Here is a 16,537-nt window from a genome sequence, read left to right on the forward strand (position 1 = left end):
CAAGTCAGGATGGTATTTCAGATCCTTCGTGATAATGCCTTGTTTGTGAAGGGGTCTAAGTGCCTCTTTGGAGTACATAAGATTTATTTTTTGGGCTTCATTTTTTCTCCCTCATCTATCGAAATGGATCCGGTTAAGGTTCAGGCTATTCATGATTGGATCCAGCCCACATCCGTGAAGAGCCTTCAGAAATTTTTGGGCTTTGCTAATTTTTATCGCCGTTTCATTGCTAACTTCTCCAGTGTGGTTAAACCCCTGACCGATTTGACGAAGAAAGGCGCTGATGTGACGAATTGGCCCTCTGCGGCTGTTTCTGCCTTTCAGGAGCTTAAACGCCGATTTACTTCTGCCCCTGTGTTGCGTCAGCCGGATGTTTCTCTTCCTTTTCAGGTTGAGGTTGACGCTTCTGAGATTGGGGCAGGGGCCGTTTTGTCTCAGAGGAATTCTGATGGTTCCTTGATGAAACCGTGTGCCTTCTTTTCTCGAAAGTTTTCGCCTGCGGAAAGCAATTATGATGTCGGCAATCGTGAGTTGTTGGCTATGAAGTGGGCATTTGAGGAGTGGCGACATTGGCTTGAGGGGGCCAAGCACCGTATTGTGGTCTTGACCGATCATAAGAATCTGATTTACCTCGAGTCTGCCAAACGGCTGAATCCTAGACAGGCCCGATGGTCCCTGTTTTTCTCCCGTTTTGATTTTGTGGTCTCGTATCTTCCGGGTTCTAAGAATGTTAAGGCTGATGCCCTCTCTAGGAGCTTTTTGCCTGATTCTCCTGGGGTCCTTGAGCCGGTTGGCATTCTGGAGGAAGGGGTGATTCTTTCTGCCATCTCCCCTGATTTACGACGGGTTCTTCAGGAATTTCAGGCTGATAAACCTGACCGCTGTCCAGTGGGGAAACTGTTTGTTCCTGACAGATGGACTAGTAAAGTGATTTCGGAGGTTCATTGTTCTGTGTTGGCTGATCATCCTGGGATTTTTGGTACCAGAGATTTGGTTGGTAGGTCCTTTTGGTGGCCTTCTTTGTCACGGGATGTGCGTTCTTTTGTGCAGTCCTGTGGGACTTGTGCGCGGGCCAAGCCTTGCTGTTCCCGCGCTAGTGGGTTGCTTTTGCCTTTGCTGGTCCCTGAGAGGCCTTGGACGCATATTTCTATGGATTTTATTTCGGATCTTCCGGTTTCCCAGAGGATGTCGGTTATCTGGGTGGTTTGTGACCGGTTTTCTAAGATGGTTCATTTGGTACCTTTGCCTAAGTTGCCTTCCTCTTCTGATTTGGTTCCGTTGTTTTTTCAGCATGTGGTTCGTTTGCATGGCATTCCGGAGAATATTGTGTCCGATAGAGGTTCCCAGTTTGTTTCTAGGTTTTGGCGGGCCTTTTGTGCTAGGCTGGGCATTGATTTGTCTTTTTCTTCCGCGTTTCATCCTCAGACAAATGGCCAAACCGAGCGAACTAATCAGACTTTGGAAACTTATTTGAGATGCTTTGTGTCTGCTGATCAGGATGATTGGGTGGCTTTCTTGCCATTGGCCGAGTTTGCCCTTAATAATTCTAGTTCTGCTACCTTGGTTTCACCCTTCTTTTGTAACTCTGGTTTTCATCCTCCTTTTTCTTCGGGGCAGGTTGAGCCTTCTGATTGTCCTGGGGTGGACTCTGTGGTTGACAGGTTGCATCAAATTTGGGCTCATGTTGTTGACAATTTGGTGTTGTCTCAGAAGGGGGCTCAGCGTTTTGCTAACCGTCGTCGGTGTGTTGGTTCCCGGCTTCGGGTTGGGGATTTGGTCTGGTTGTCTTCCCGTCATGTTCCTATGAAGGTTTCTTCCCCTAAGTTTAAGCCTCGGTTTATTGGCCCTTATAGGATTTCTGAGATTATCAATCCAGTGTCTTTTCGTTTGGCCCTTCCAGCCTCTTTTTCCATCCATAATGTTTTTCATAGATCTTTGTTGCGGAAATATGTGGTGCCCGTTGTTCCCTCTGTTGATCCTCCTGCCCCGGTGTTGATTGATGGGGAGTTGGAGTATGTGGTTGAGAAGATTTTGGATTCTCGTTTTTCGAGGCGGAAGCTTCAGTATCTTGTCAAATGGAAGGGTTATGGCCAGGAGGATAATTCTTGGGTTGTTGCCTCTGATGTTCATGCTGAGGATTTGGTTCGTGCCTTTCATTTGGCTCGTCCGGATCGGCCTGGGGGCTCTGGTGAGGGTTCGGTGACCCCTCCTCAAGGGGGGGGGGTACTGTTGTGAATTCTGCTTTTGGGCTCCCTCCGGTGGTTATAAGTGGTAGTGCTGCTGTCTCTGGATCGCAGCATTCATCAGGTGTGTCAAGTTTTTGCAATCCTGACTGGGCTATTTAGCCTTGCTTGACCCTTTAGTCAGTGCCAGTTGTCCATTGTTCCTGGAGGATTCACATCTGTTGTGAATTTGGATTCTGGGCTCCCCCGGTGGCCGCTTGTGGAATTGGACTTGTCATCCTCTTTCCTGTTTCACCTGGTTCCATCAGTAGTGGGTGTCGCTATTTAAGCTCATTTCTCTGGTGGTTTCTTGCCGGTCAACAATGTTATCTGATGCCTCTCAGTGCTTGTTCCTGCTTCTAGACTACTACTAGATAAGTTGGACTTTTGTCCATGTTTTGTTTTGCCTATTTGTTCCAGTTCACAGCTGAAGTTTTGTTACTGTGTCTGGAAAGCTCTCGTTGATCAGGGATTGCCACTCTGGCGTTATGAGTTAATGCCAGAGTTTAAGGTAATCTCTGGATGGTGTTTTGTTAGTGTTTTTCTGCTGACCATGAAAGTATACTATCTGTCTTCTGCTATCTAGTAAGCGGACCTCAAATTTGCTAAGACTATTTTCCTGCTGCGTTTGTTGTTTCATCTGAACTCACCGTCATTATATGTGGGGGGCTACTGTCTTCTTTGGAATATTTCTCTAGAGGTGAGCCAGGTCTTATATTTCCCTCTGCTAGCTATTTAGGTCTTAGGCCAGAGCTGGGCATCTAGCGATAAATAGGAAATGCTACCTGGCTATTTCTAGTTGCGCGGCAGGCTTAGTTCATGGTCAGTATAGTTCCATCCTCCGAGAGCTTGTCCCTCTATAGGCTTGCTATGATCTCTGCCTGCAGAGATCATGACTGTTTGACCGGCCAATAAAGTGTTAAAGACCCAGGTTGAGAAAGGAGAGTTATAAGAAGTCTGCTGGAATTTTTTTTTTTTTTTTTTTTTTTTCCTCCAGTCTGCCTTGCTGCAGTCTTTTTTCTCTCTCTCCTCCTAATCTCTGTATGGCTCTGTGTGCACCTGACAATAATGGATCTCCAGAGTGTAACTGCGGGTTTGAATAATCTCATCACGAAAGTACAAAATTTACAAGATTTTGTGGTACATGCTCCGGTATCTGAGCCGAGAATTCCTTTGCCGGAGTTCTTCACAGGGAATAGAGCTAGCTTCCAGAATTTCCGAAATAATTGTAAGCTTTATTTGTCCCTGAAGTCTCGTTTAGCTGGAGACCCTGCTCAGCAGGTTAGGATTGTGATTTCCTTGCTCAGGGGTGACCCTCAAGATTGGGCCTTCTCATTGCCAGCAGGGGATCCTGCGTTACGCGATGTGGATGCGTTTTTTCTGGCCTTGGGCTTGCTTTATGAGGAACCTCATTTGGAACTTCAGGCAGAAAAAACTTTGATGGCACTATCTCAGGGGCAAGACGAAGCTGAAGTTTTCTGCCAAAAATTCCGTAAATGGTCTGTGCTTACTCAGTGGAATGAGTGCGCCTTGGCGGCAACTTTCAGAGAAGGTCTCTCTGATGCCGTTAAGGATGTTATGGTGGGGTTCCCTGTGCCTGCAGGTCTGAATGAGTCCATGACAATGGCTATTCAGATTGATAGGCGTCTGCGGGAGCGCAAACCGGTGCACCATCTGGCGGTGTCTATGGAAAAGACGCCAGAAAGTATGCAGTGTGATAGAATTCTGTCCAGGAGCGAGCGACAGAATTTTAGACGGAAGAATGGATTGTGTTTCTATTGTGGGGATTCTACTCATGTTATATCAGCATGCTCTAGGCGTACAAAGAAGCTTGATAAGTCTGTTTCCATTGGCACCATTCAGTCTAAGTTTATTTTGTCTGTAACCCTGATTTGCTCTTTGTCATCCATTGCCACGGACGCCTATGTTGACTCTGGCGCCGCTCTGAGTCTTATGGATTGGTCCTTTGCCAATCGTTGTGGTTTTGATTTAGAGCCTTTGGAGACTCTTATTCCTCTGAAGGGGATTGACTCCACCCCATTGGCTAATAATAAACCACAATACTGGACACAAGTAACCATGCGTATCAATCCGGATCACCAGGAGATTATTCGTTTCCTGGTGCTGTATAATTTACATGACGATTTGGTACTGGGATTGCCATGGTTGCAGTCTCACAACCCAGTCTTGGACTGGAGAGCAATGTCTGTGTTGAGCTGGGGATGTAAGGGTATTCATGGGGACTTACCTTTGGTTTCTATTTCGTCGTCCATTCCCTCTGAAGTCCCTGAGTTCCTCTCTGATTATCAAGACGTCTTTGACGAACCCAAGCTTGGGTCGTTACCTCCGCACCGTGAGTGCGATTGTGCCATAGATTTGATACCGGGTTGTAAATATCCCAAGGGTCGTTTGTTTAATCTGTCTGTGCCGGAACATGCTGCTATGCGGGAATATATAAAGGAGTCTTTGGAAAAGGGACATATTCGTCCATCTTCTTCTCCCTTGGGAGCTGGGTTTTTCTTTGTCTCAAAAAAAGACGGCTCTTTGAGACCATGTATTGATTATCGGCTTCTGAATAAGATCACTGTTAAGTATCAATACCCATTGCCATTGCTTACTGATTTGTTTGCTCGTATAGAGGGTGCTAAGTGGTTCTCTAAAATTGATCTTCGTGGGGCGTATAATTTGGTGCGGATCAGGCAGGGGGATGAGTGGAAGACCGCATTTAATACGCCCGAGGGCCACTTTGAGTATTTGGTCATGCCTTTTGGTCTTTCTAATGCCCCTTCAGTTTTCCAGTCTTTTATGCATGATATTTTCCGCGATTTTCTGGATAAATTTATGATAATATATCTGGATGATATTCTGATTTTTTCTGATGACTGGGACTCTCATGTCCAGCAGGTCAGGAGAGTTTTTCAGGTTCTGCGGTCTAATTCTTTATGTGTGAAGGGGTCTAAGTGCGTTTTTGGGGTCCAGAAAATTTCCTTTTTGGGGTATATTTTTTCTCCCTCTTCCATTGAGATGGATCCCGTCAAGGTGCAAGCTATTTGTGACTGGACTCAGCCCTCCTCTCTTAAGGGTCTTCAGAGATTTTTGGGCTTTGCCAACTTTTACCGCCGATTTATTGCTGGTTTTTCGGATGTCGTTAAACCACTGACTGATTTGACCAGACAAGGCGCTGATGTTGCTAATTGGTCCCCTCATGCTGTAGAGGCCTTTCAGGAGCTTAAGCGCCGTTTTGCCTCTGCCCCTGTGTTGCGTCAGCCTGATGTGAATCTGCCTTTTCAGGTTGAGGTTGACGCTTCGGAGATCGGAGCTGGGGCAGTGTTGTCGCAGAAAGGTTCCGACTGCTCCGTCATTAGGCCTTGTGCCTTCTTTTCTCGCAAATTTTCGCCCGCAGAGCGGAATTATGATGTTGGGAATCGGGAGCTTTTGGCCATGAAGTGGGCGTTTGAGGAGTGGCGCCATTGGCTCGAGGGGGCTAGGCATCGGGTGGTGGTATTGACTGACCACAAAAATTTGATTTATCTTGAGACTGCCAGACGCCTGAATCCTAGACAGGCGCGCTGGTCTTTATTTTTTTCTCGCTTTAATTTTGTGGTGTCATACCTACCGGGTTCTAAGAATGTTAAGGCAGATGCCCTTTCTAGGAGTTTTGACCCGGACTCTCCTGGTAATTCTGAACCCACAGGTATCCTTAGGGAGGGAGTAATTTTGTCGGCCGTTTCTCCTGATCTGCGGCGGTCCTTGCAAGAGTTTCAGGCGGATAGACCGGATCGTTGTCCGCCTGATAGACTGTTTGTTCCGGATGATTGGACCAGCAGAGTCATCTCTGAGGTACATTCTTCTGCATTGGCAGGTCATCCCGGAATTTTTGGTACCAGGGATTTGGTGGCAAGATCCTTCTGGTGGCCTTCCCTGTCACGAGATGTGCGAGTCTTTGTGCAGTCATGTGACGTTTGTGCTCGGGCCAAGTCTTGTAGTTCTCGGGCTAGCGGACTGCTGTTGCCCTTGCCTATTCCTAAGAGGCCTTGGACACACATCTCGATGGATTTTATTTCAGATCTGCCTGTTTCCCAGAAGATGTCTGTCATCTGGGTGGTCTGTGACCGTTTCTCTAAAATGGTCCATTTGGTTCCTCTGCCCAAGTTGCCTTCTTCTTCTGAGTTGGTTCCTCTGTTTTTTCAGAATGTTGTCCGATTGCACGGTATTCCTGAGAATATTGTTTCTGACAGAGGTACCCAATTTGTGTCTAGATTTTGGCGGGCATTCTGTGCTAGGATGGGCATAGATTTGTCTTTTTCGTCTGCTTTTCACCCTCAGACTAATGGCCAGACCGAGCGGACTAATCAGACCCTGGAGACATATCTGAGGTGTTTTGTCTCTGCTGACCAGGATGATTGGGTTGCTTTTTTGCCATTGGCAGAGTTCGCCCTCAATAATCGGGCCAGCTCTTCCACCTTAGTGTCCCCGTTTTTCTGTAATTCGGGGTTTCACCCTCGATTTTCCTCCGGTCAGGTGGAATCCTCGGATTGTCCTGGAGTGGATGCGGTGGTGGAGAGATTGCATCACATCTGGGGGCAGGTTATGGACAATTTGAAGTTGTCCCAGGAGAAGACTCAGCGTTTTGCCAACCGTCATCGTCGTGTTGGTTCTCGGCTTTGTGTTGGAGATTTGGTGTGGTTGTCTTCTCGTTTTGTCCCTATGAGGGTCTCTTCTCCTAAGTTTAAACCTCGGTTCATCGGCCCTTATAGAATATTGGAGATTCTTAATCCTGTTTCTTTCCGTTTGGACCTCCCTGCGTCCTTTTCCATTCATAACGTTTTTCATCGGTCGTTATTGCGCAGGTATGAGGTACCTGTGGTACCTTCAGTTGAGCCTCCTGCTCCGGTGTTGGTTGAGGGTGAGTTGGAGTACGTTGTGGAGAAAATTTTGGACTCTCGTGTTTCCAGACGGAGACTCCAGTATCTGGTCAACTGGAAGGGTTACGGCCAGGAGGATAATTCGTGGGTCAATGCATCTGATGTTCATGCTTCTGATCTTGTTCGTGCCTTCCATAGGGCTCATCCTGGTCGCCCTGGTGGATCTGGTGAGGGTTCGGTGCCCCCTCCTTGAGGGGGGGGTACTGTTGTGAATTTGGATTCTGGGCTCCCCCGGTGGCCGCTTGTGGAATTGGACTTGTCATCCTCTTTCCTGTTTCACCTGGTTCCATCAGTAGTGGGTGTCGCTATTTAAGCTCATTTCTCTGGTGGTTTCTTGCCGGTCAACAATGTTATCTGATGCCTCTCAGTGCTTGTTCCTGCTTCTAGACTACTACTAGATAAGTTGGACTTTTGTCCATGTTTTGTTTTGCCTATTTGTTCCAGTTCACAGCTGAAGTTTTGTTACTGTGTCTGGAAAGCTCTCGTTGATCAGGGATTGCCACTCTGGCGTTATGAGTTAATGCCAGAGTTTAAGGTAATCTCTGGATGGTGTTTTGTTAGTGTTTTTCTGCTGACCATGAAAGTATACTATCTGTCTTCTGCTATCTAGTAAGCGGACCTCAAATTTGCTAAGACTATTTTCCTGCTGCGTTTGTTGTTTCATCTGAACTCACCGTCATTATATGTGGGGGGCTACTGTCTTCTTTGGAATATTTCTCTAGAGGTGAGCCAGGTCTTATATTTCCCTCTGCTAGCTATTTAGGTCTTAGGCCAGAGCTGGGCATCTAGCGATAAATAGGAAATGCTACCTGGCTATTTCTAGTTGCGCGGCAGGCTTAGTTCATGGTCAGTATAGTTCCATCCTCCGAGAGCTTGTCCCTCTATAGGCTTGCTATGATCTCTGCCTGCAGAGATCATGACACACATCCTTGCCTGCTCTCTCCTGCTTGGCTGTTCCTTTCAACAAAGATAAGTTCTGGCCTTGATTTCTGCTGTCCACATGCTGTGGCCTTATTGTTCAGTTCTTTTCCATGTTTTTGTCTTGTCCAGCTTGGTCTGAATAAGGATTTGTTTAGCCAAGCTGGTATCTCTGGAGATGCAGATATACCCTCCATATCTTTAGTTAGCTGTGGAGACTTTTGTATTTTCTGTGGTGGATATTTTCTAGTGTTTTAATACTGACCGCATAGTACTCTGTCCTATCCTTTCTATTTAGCTAGAAGTGGCCTCCTTTGCTAAATTCTGATTTCAGTCTGTGTATGTTTTTTCCCTCTCCTCTCACAGTCAATATTTGTGGGGGGCTGGCTATCCTTTGGGAATTTTCTCTGAGGCAAGATAGTTTTCCCTTTTCTATCTCTAGGGGTAATTAGTCCTCCGGCTGTGTCGAGATGTCTAGGGAGTGATAGGTACATTCCACAGCTACTTCTAGTTGCGGTGTTAAGTTCAGGGTCTGCGGTCAGTACAGGTACACCTTCTCCAGAGTACGTCTCATGCTGCTCTTAGGCCACCAGATCATAACATCCCTACATCTCTACCTCCCTTCTCTCCCTCAAATCTAACAATTGGCTTTTGGACTGTACCGAAATCTCAGACAAATGGTTATTCCTTTCCTGCGTACTCCCTTGTTGCTGTAAATATAACAATTTTGTGGCATAACAATGCTGCAACATCAGAGGCGCAATACCTACATTTCTAAATAGAATTTTGAAGAAAAAAGTGGGTCCTCCTGGCCTATTCTCTCTCAGCTGTTTGCTAACAATCAACCTCTAGTCACAATTGTTACAGTAAAACCAAAGCAATTTCAGTGATGCTTCACAATGCAGTGTAACCTAGAAATTGTCTAGCATTACCTATAACATTGCATGAATATGCTGGGGCAAGTACAATTTGTAGTATTTATTTTTAGAGCACCATTGATACCAATGTATATACACAGGCTCTATGCAGCAGAACTCTGCAATTATTGAATACATGAATTCCTCTATTGCTGCACACGTAAAAACGCGAAGTTCTGAGTCCATATTTTGATCAATTTGTGTGTGCCCATCTGAAGAGAGCTATAGTTTAGAGAGCAAAGTTATAGCTAGAGCCTTTTCTTCTACAGATCATTTAAGAATTAGGCAAAAATAGCCACGAGTCTTTAATTTAGATTCACATCTGAAAAAGGTCGCCTTGTAGTTGGCAATTGGCATACACACCTTGAGCAAAATGTAGACTAAGACGCTCACATTTTAAGGTGCATAGTGACAGTGGAATTCATTTATTTAATAACAGCAAATGCTCCACCATGGTCTTGTAATTAATACCATGATGTAGTGAGAACGTATACATAATTATTTATTCTCTGTTCTCATGCAGATCAGTAACCTGACAATTTTTGGGCAGGATTTTGGCCAGTCAGTCATGGAGCCAGGCAGGACTTTTGTACTGGCCCAGTTTGATGGAGTATTGGGTCTTGGATACCCTTCACTTGCTGTTGGTAATGCAGTTCCAGTATTTGACCAGATAATGAAGCAACATCTAGTGGAGAAGCCAATATTTTCCTTCCATTTAAATAAGTAGGTATAAAACTATTACATTAAAAACACAGTGATTAATTATTTCAATATTTTCACCCTACTATGAATTGTTTTACAGAGATGACAATTTTGAATATGGAGGGGAACTTATATTTGGGGGGATAGATCACTCTCTGTACAAAGGACCAATTCACTGGATTCCCCTTACTGATAAGGGATATTGGCAAATACGACTTGATAAGTAAGTAATTTTGTACATAATCTAGTTATCATGCTGAATGGATATGAAATAACTCTCGATAATTATCTTGTTCAGCTACAAGATGTCTAGTAGTGATAAATTAGTTTGTACGACTGTTTGATAAAATTCTTCCAGCACTTGACCCTAAACAAGGAAATTGAACTGGGGAAGCCTCTGATGAGTGGTGGTAAAATGTCTTCAATTTTTTAAAATCTCTTTAATTTTGGTTTATCACGACTTCATGTACATGAAACTTTCCAAGTAAAAATTTGCATGAGCACGCTACAAAATGTTTGATAAAATTTTATTTTAATCCCTTAATGATGTAAGTTTTTATCATAGGTCAATAAGAAGTTTATGAAGTCAGTGGCTGGCAGTGTTACATAGCTGGCACCTGCGTGTAACAGCGGCCAGATCTTACTCTGATCACTGCTGTTCAATCTCTCAGAGTGGCATTTAAATAAAGTCAATCCTGGTGCCCACGCACTGTCTTCAATCAACCGGTATTGCGGAGAACCTATGGGTTACCATGGCGGTTGGGGGCCTGCTGGAGGCCCCCGTGCCCATGCTGTTAGTGCTACTGTAACACTAAGCCACAGGCTGAGCTCCAAAGGAGAACTAAGATTATTCTATATACTGCAATATGTTGGTATTGCAGTATGTAGTATAAGTGATCGAACGATCGCATGTTAAAAATAAAGTAAAAATAAAAAAAAAGCTATAAAAAGATTAAAATTTGAATCATCACCTTCTTTTCCCTATAAAAAATAAATAGATAAGACAAACATATTTGAAATTTCCATGTCCAAAAAATTCCATTCAATCAAAATATAAAATTATTGAGATCATACTTTTAACACTGAAAATAAAAAAAAATTTAAACGCCAGAATTGCAGCTTTTTGGTCATCACGCTGCCTCAAAAAATACAATAAAAAGCAATCAAAATGCAATAAATATCCCTAAGATGTCAATAAAAATGTTAGTTCAGCACACTTAAAAAAAGACCTCACCCATCTCCATGGATGCAAACAAAAAAAGTCATGGGTCTCAGAAAAATGGTGACCCTTCCTTCACAATGACCTCCATGGATGCAAAAAAAAATGTTATGGATTGAAAATTGCAAGATTTCTGTTATGAAAATAGAATTACTCTTACTGGTAATTCAGTTTCTAGGAACCTTCCACGACAGCAGTATCGGAGGTTGTCTCCCCGCCCTAATAGGGGACAGGAAACACAAAGAAGTTAAATACCCCTCCCCTTCCTGCCACCACCAGTATTTTTTCTGGACACACTAGCATGAATAGTTACCACCAAAGTGCAGGAATCATCCAATAAGAAAGTCAGATAGGGAGGGAAATTAGTGCTGTCGCGGAAGGTTCCTAGAAGCCAAATTACCGGTAAGACTAATTCTATTTTCTCAAGTCACCTTCCACTATAGCAGTATCGGAGTAATATCAACAACCAATTTCTTAGGGAGGGACCACAGCCTGCAAAACTCATCTGCCGAATGTTAAATCCCTATTAAAATCTAGTCTGTAGTGTCTGGTAAACATATGGACAGAAGACCAGGTGGCGGCTCTGCATATCTGCTCAGTAGATGCATCCCCTCTCTCTGCCCACGATTCTGATATTGCACGTGTAGACTGAGCCTTCAGTGACGCAGGAGAAGATAAATTCTGTGACGAGTAAGCAACACAGATAGCATGTTTGATCCAAATGGCTATTGTATTCTTAGCTGCCTTCTTGCCCTTATTCCGTCCTGAGGGCTGGATAAATAAGTTCTGGTTGATCCTCCAACCATCGGTTTGTTGGAGATAGTAGAGAACCACCCTACGAACATTGAGGGTGTGAAAGGCCTCTTCTTTTGTATTGGAAGGATTTAGGCAGAATGAGGGTAGCACAATTTCCTGACCTCTATGAAAATCCGAGACCACCTTAGGCATAAAGGAGGGATCTAAGTGGAGGATAATGCTATCTGTAGTAACTGCTAAATAGGGCTCTTGCATTGATAGGGCCTGCAGCTCTCCTACACATCTAGCATAAGTAATTGCTAACAGAAAGACAGCCTTAAGGGGGAGGTTTTTCAAACTGATAGATGAGAACGGTTGAAATGGGTCTCTGGTTAAGCTATTAAGCACAATATTTAAATCCCAAGGCGGAATACGGCTACGAAGTCTAGGCAAAACTCTAGGTGCTAAGGTCATAAAACGCTTAATCCAGTGATGACTAGCTAAGTTCTGGTCAAAGAATGAACTAAGAGCTGACACCTGCACCTTCAAGGTACTAGGTGTAAGACCCAGATCAAACCCCTTTTGAAGAAAGTCCAAAATCTGAGTAATGTTCAGATGGAAAGGATCAGGGATGTTCGGAGAACACCAGGACGAGAATTTCTTCCAAACCTTGCCATAAATGGCGTTAGTCACTGGTTTCCTGCTCTTCTGGAGAGTTTGTATAACTTCATCCCAAAGCCTCTTTGCTCTTAGGATTCTGGCTTCAGTAGTCAGGCCGCAAGGTTCAATTTGTGAAGGTCCGGATGTAACAGGGGACCCTGGTGAAGGAGGTCATCTTTCTGGGATAGCGGTAGTGGACCTTCCTGGGCCATGTCCATCAGAGCGCTGTACGAGCTTCTTCCCGGCCACATGGGAGCGATTAGAATCGTGGTGACCTGTTCAGACCGAATCTTCTGTAATGCCTTTGCCAGAATCGGGATCAGTGGGAAGGCATAGGCCAGGTCAAACCTCCAGAGGTGAGAAAAGGCATCTATGCCCAATGCCTCATCTGCTGGATTCACAGAGAGGAATGCCTTCTCCTTTGTGTTTGGGCCATTGGCAAATAGATCCACATGCGGAATTCCCCATCTTGTCACTAGTGTTGGAAAGACTGCTTGGTCGAGGCACCACTCCCCCCGGATGCACATCCTTTTTGTTGAGGAAGTCCGCCTGAGCATTGACGGACCCCTTCAGATGGACTACTGTAATGGACAGAAGACGTCTCTCTGCCCAGGGAAAAATTCTTGCAGCGAGCAATTTCATTTTGAGTTACTTCGTGCCCCACTGCTGACGGAGGTATGCCACTGTGGTCATATTGTCAGAATAGACACGTACATGATGACCTTGGACAAGGGCAGACGCAGTTTTCAACACTTCCTCTACCGCCTTCAGTTCTCTGAGGTTTGAGGAACTGGATGTGATGTCTCAGGACCATAAATCCTGGAAGTGGGTTTTCTCGACCACAGCACCCCAGCCCCACTGTCTGGTGTCTGAAGTGAGTATCTTCAGGGGAAGCTGATCCCAGCTTACCCACCACTGGAGGTTCCAGTAGTTTAGCCACCAGGCAAGGGAAGACTTCACATGACCCGGAAGATGAACACTCCTGGTCAGAGAATCTTGATGCCTGTCCCAAAATGAGAGGACATGAGTCTGGAGGACTCATGTATGGGCTAGGGTCCAGGACACTGCCTGGATGCATGATGTCAGAGACCCAAGGATGGACATCGTGTCCCTTAGTGTAGGAGCCCTCTTTGAGTTCCTCTGAAAAAGATTGAGTTGACAATCTCTGGGCAGGAAGGATGCTCTTCTTTCCGAATCCAGGAGGATCACCAGGAACTTCTTCCTTGGTGAAGGATGAAGATCCGACTTCTCCAGATTTGGGATCCAGCCCAGGGATTCCAGAATTTCCAAAGTTTTCGCCACATCTAGATTTAGATGGGGAATAGAAGGTGCGAAGTTGAGGAAGTCATCCAAATATGGAATGATGCAAACCCCTGATGTCGGATGAAGATTACTGCTTCCATCATAATCTTGGTGAATACCCGTGGTGCTGATGAAATGTCAAATGGGAAGAAATTGAATTAGTAATGGCTGACCTGGTGACCATGGGAAACTGCGAATCTGAGGAACTTCGGATCCTCTGGGAAAATGGTAATAGGCATCCTTCAGATCTATTGTAGCCATTACCCAACTCTGTCCAATAAGTGGGATTGTCGATTTGATTGATTCCATCTTCAACCATCTGTATGTGATCACTTGATTCAGGGGTTTCAGATTGATGATAATTCCTGAAGACTTTTCGACTAGTAAAAGGCAAGAATAGTGGCCCCTGCCTATCTCTTGTAGGGGTACTCGAGAGATCACCTTTGCTTGTAGTAAACCTTGAAGACCTAACAGTAAGGAGTCTTGAAGGTGTAGGTTTTGTAGTGAGGAAATCCTCAGACATTGAGGGGGAAAACTCTCAAACTCTTGCTTCTATCCTTCGCGAATGGTACGGAGGACCCACTGGTTCATTAAGATGGACTGCCACTGAGTGAGGAAGCCCAAAGTCGACCCGGACAGGGGAACAGTCGTTGTTTGTCAGGAGCTTGCTGGTGGTGGGGAACAAGGATATTTTTGCTCTTACCACCTTTTGGATAGCTCCAAAGGCCTGATTTGCCTTTCCCTATATTCGCTCTGGGAAGACTAATCCCGGGAGGGACAAAAAAAAAGTTTTCTAGAGTTCTTCTGTTCAGGGAGCGCTTTCTTTTTGTCCGTAGCTTTCTCCAAGATTTAGTTGAGAGCCAGTCCAAAAATGTAGTGTCCCTGAAAGGGAATGACGCAAAGCTTAGCTTTAGAGGTAACATCACCACTCCATGATTTCAGCCACAGAGCCCTACTAGCTGAGTTGGAGAGGATAGTGGACTTAGCTGCTACACGTACAGATTCCACAGAAGCATCGGCCAGGAACCCTGTTGCTTTCTGAAGGAGGGGAAGGGAGTCTAGAATCTCCTCCCTAGAAGTTCCCTGAGTGAGGTGATCTTCTAATGTACGCAGCCAGTGGAATAGAGATCTGGCGACACAGGTGGAAGCTAAATTTGCTTTCAGCAGATTAGTGGAGGTATCCCAGGATTTCCTTAGCAAGCTCTTGATCTTACGATCCATGGGATCTTTGAGCTGAGAAGAATCTTAGAACGGGAGAGCCATCTTTTTTGCTTCCCTGTATACCTGCACATCTACTTTGGGAGTCTCCCAAAGAGAATTATCTCTGTCTAGGGGAACCGATTCTTTAAATCAGATGGGACGCTAAGCCCTTTCTCAGGAAGGTCCCATTCCTGAAGGATAAGGCTCTGGAAGTTTTCATGTATGGGGAAACCTTTGTGTTTTCTAGGTTTTAGCCCCCAAAACATTTCATCCTGCACCGACTGCTTCACTTCCTCCTCCTCAACCCCCATGGTGCTCCTCACCATACCAATCAATTCCTCCACATCCTCGGAGGAAAAATAATACTTTTTATTATTGGACTTGGGGGTGGAAGTGGAACCTTCATTCTCCCAAACATCCTCTGAACTCGAGGTACGGACCTCACCTGAGTCTGAATCAGACTGCACAAATGCCATTCTCCTTTTCGAACATAGAGGTTTGAACCTATTGTTTAATGAGTGTTTTGATGCTGTCCAACAGGGAGGGCTGTTCTGCACACAACACGTCGTCAGTGCAGGGTTGGCAAAGCTTCTTCTTATATGCTGAGGGAAACATGGTAGCACATACACCATACTTGCGGCTGGGCACTTTATCTTTCTTAGGGGCAGGGACTTTGTCTCCCTAAGAGAGAGAGAAAGGTGGACTAAGTCACCCATAAGGCCATAACCCAGGTAGCAAGGGATTTTCATCCACTACTTACAGTAGGAGGGTGAACGTTGGGCTCTGCAGAAGCAGAAAGAGAGGTCTTGTCGCCATCCATGGTCAGTCTGTCAGTGGTCACACAGAAACACAGACAATGGGCCTTACCTGGAGGCATCCCCCGACCAGGATTAAATAACCAAGGTCCCAGCGTTTGCAGACTTGTGCTCCTCCTCCTCCAGGTTGATCGGGGGGAACCTAGAAGGGAACGCCCAAACATGGCAGCAGATCTGGAGCCATCCCAGCACATGCCGGGAGCGCGTGCGTTCCACCGTGGAACGCACAGGAAGTGAAATGGGACAGGAAAAGCACTGGTGGTGGCAGGAAGAGGAGGGTTATTTATCCTCTTTGTGTTTCCTGTCCCCCATTAGGGTGGGGAGACAACCTCCGATACTGCTGTCGTGGAAGGTGACTAGAGAAATATATTATTACTAGAGATGAGTAAATAAATTTGAAGGGAATTGAATTTTACAAAAATCCACATTTTACAAACTACTGCTTTTTTGTAACCTGCTTCCTGTCCGTCAGTTTTCTGAACCATAAAAGGCCATCAAATTGTAAAAAAAAAAATCTTTACACTCACCTTACCGCTCACCTTGCCGGCCTTTCTGTGTCACCTATGTGGTTCTTGCCGCATCAGCAGATCATTGCCGCTTGCGCTAATATCCTTGGGCCCCTCACACTGAGCCAGGAGTTCTGGTTTTAATGTGGAACAGGAAAGGTCATAGTGTCATGACATCACGGGGTGCGCCGTGACCTTGCATGCACATGTGGCGTTTTCAGTACAAGCTGCAGCGATCTGAAGATGTGGCGAGGACCAGACTGGTTGCGAGGAGGAACAGCGGGGCTGGAGAGTTGAATGCTAAGAGTATAAAGATTATTTATTTTCACTTTTACCTCTTATGTAAAAAGACCCAAGAGCATAGTAAGAGACACTAAAATTGTACAGAATAAAAATAATTCTCCACAAATCAAATT

General features: G+C 45.2%; 1 protein-coding gene across 1 annotated transcript in view; it reads left to right on the forward strand.

Annotated features, from left to right (window-relative positions):
* LOC143776178 (cathepsin E-like) overlaps nucleotides 1-16,537 on the forward strand; it is an 81,345-nt gene that overhangs the window by 12,941 nt on the left and 51,867 nt on the right. Inside the window, exons 5-6 of the mRNA XM_077265266.1 lie at nucleotides 9,506-9,705; nucleotides 9,785-9,907. Coding sequence (XP_077121381.1) covers nucleotides 9,506-9,705; nucleotides 9,785-9,907 — 323 coding nt within the window. The remainder of the gene's footprint in view (nucleotides 1-9,505; nucleotides 9,706-9,784; nucleotides 9,908-16,537) is intronic.

This window comes from Ranitomeya variabilis, chromosome 5, assembly GCF_051348905.1.
Source record: "Ranitomeya variabilis isolate aRanVar5 chromosome 5, aRanVar5.hap1, whole genome shotgun sequence".
NCBI lineage: Eukaryota > Metazoa > Chordata > Amphibia > Anura > Dendrobatidae > Ranitomeya > Ranitomeya variabilis.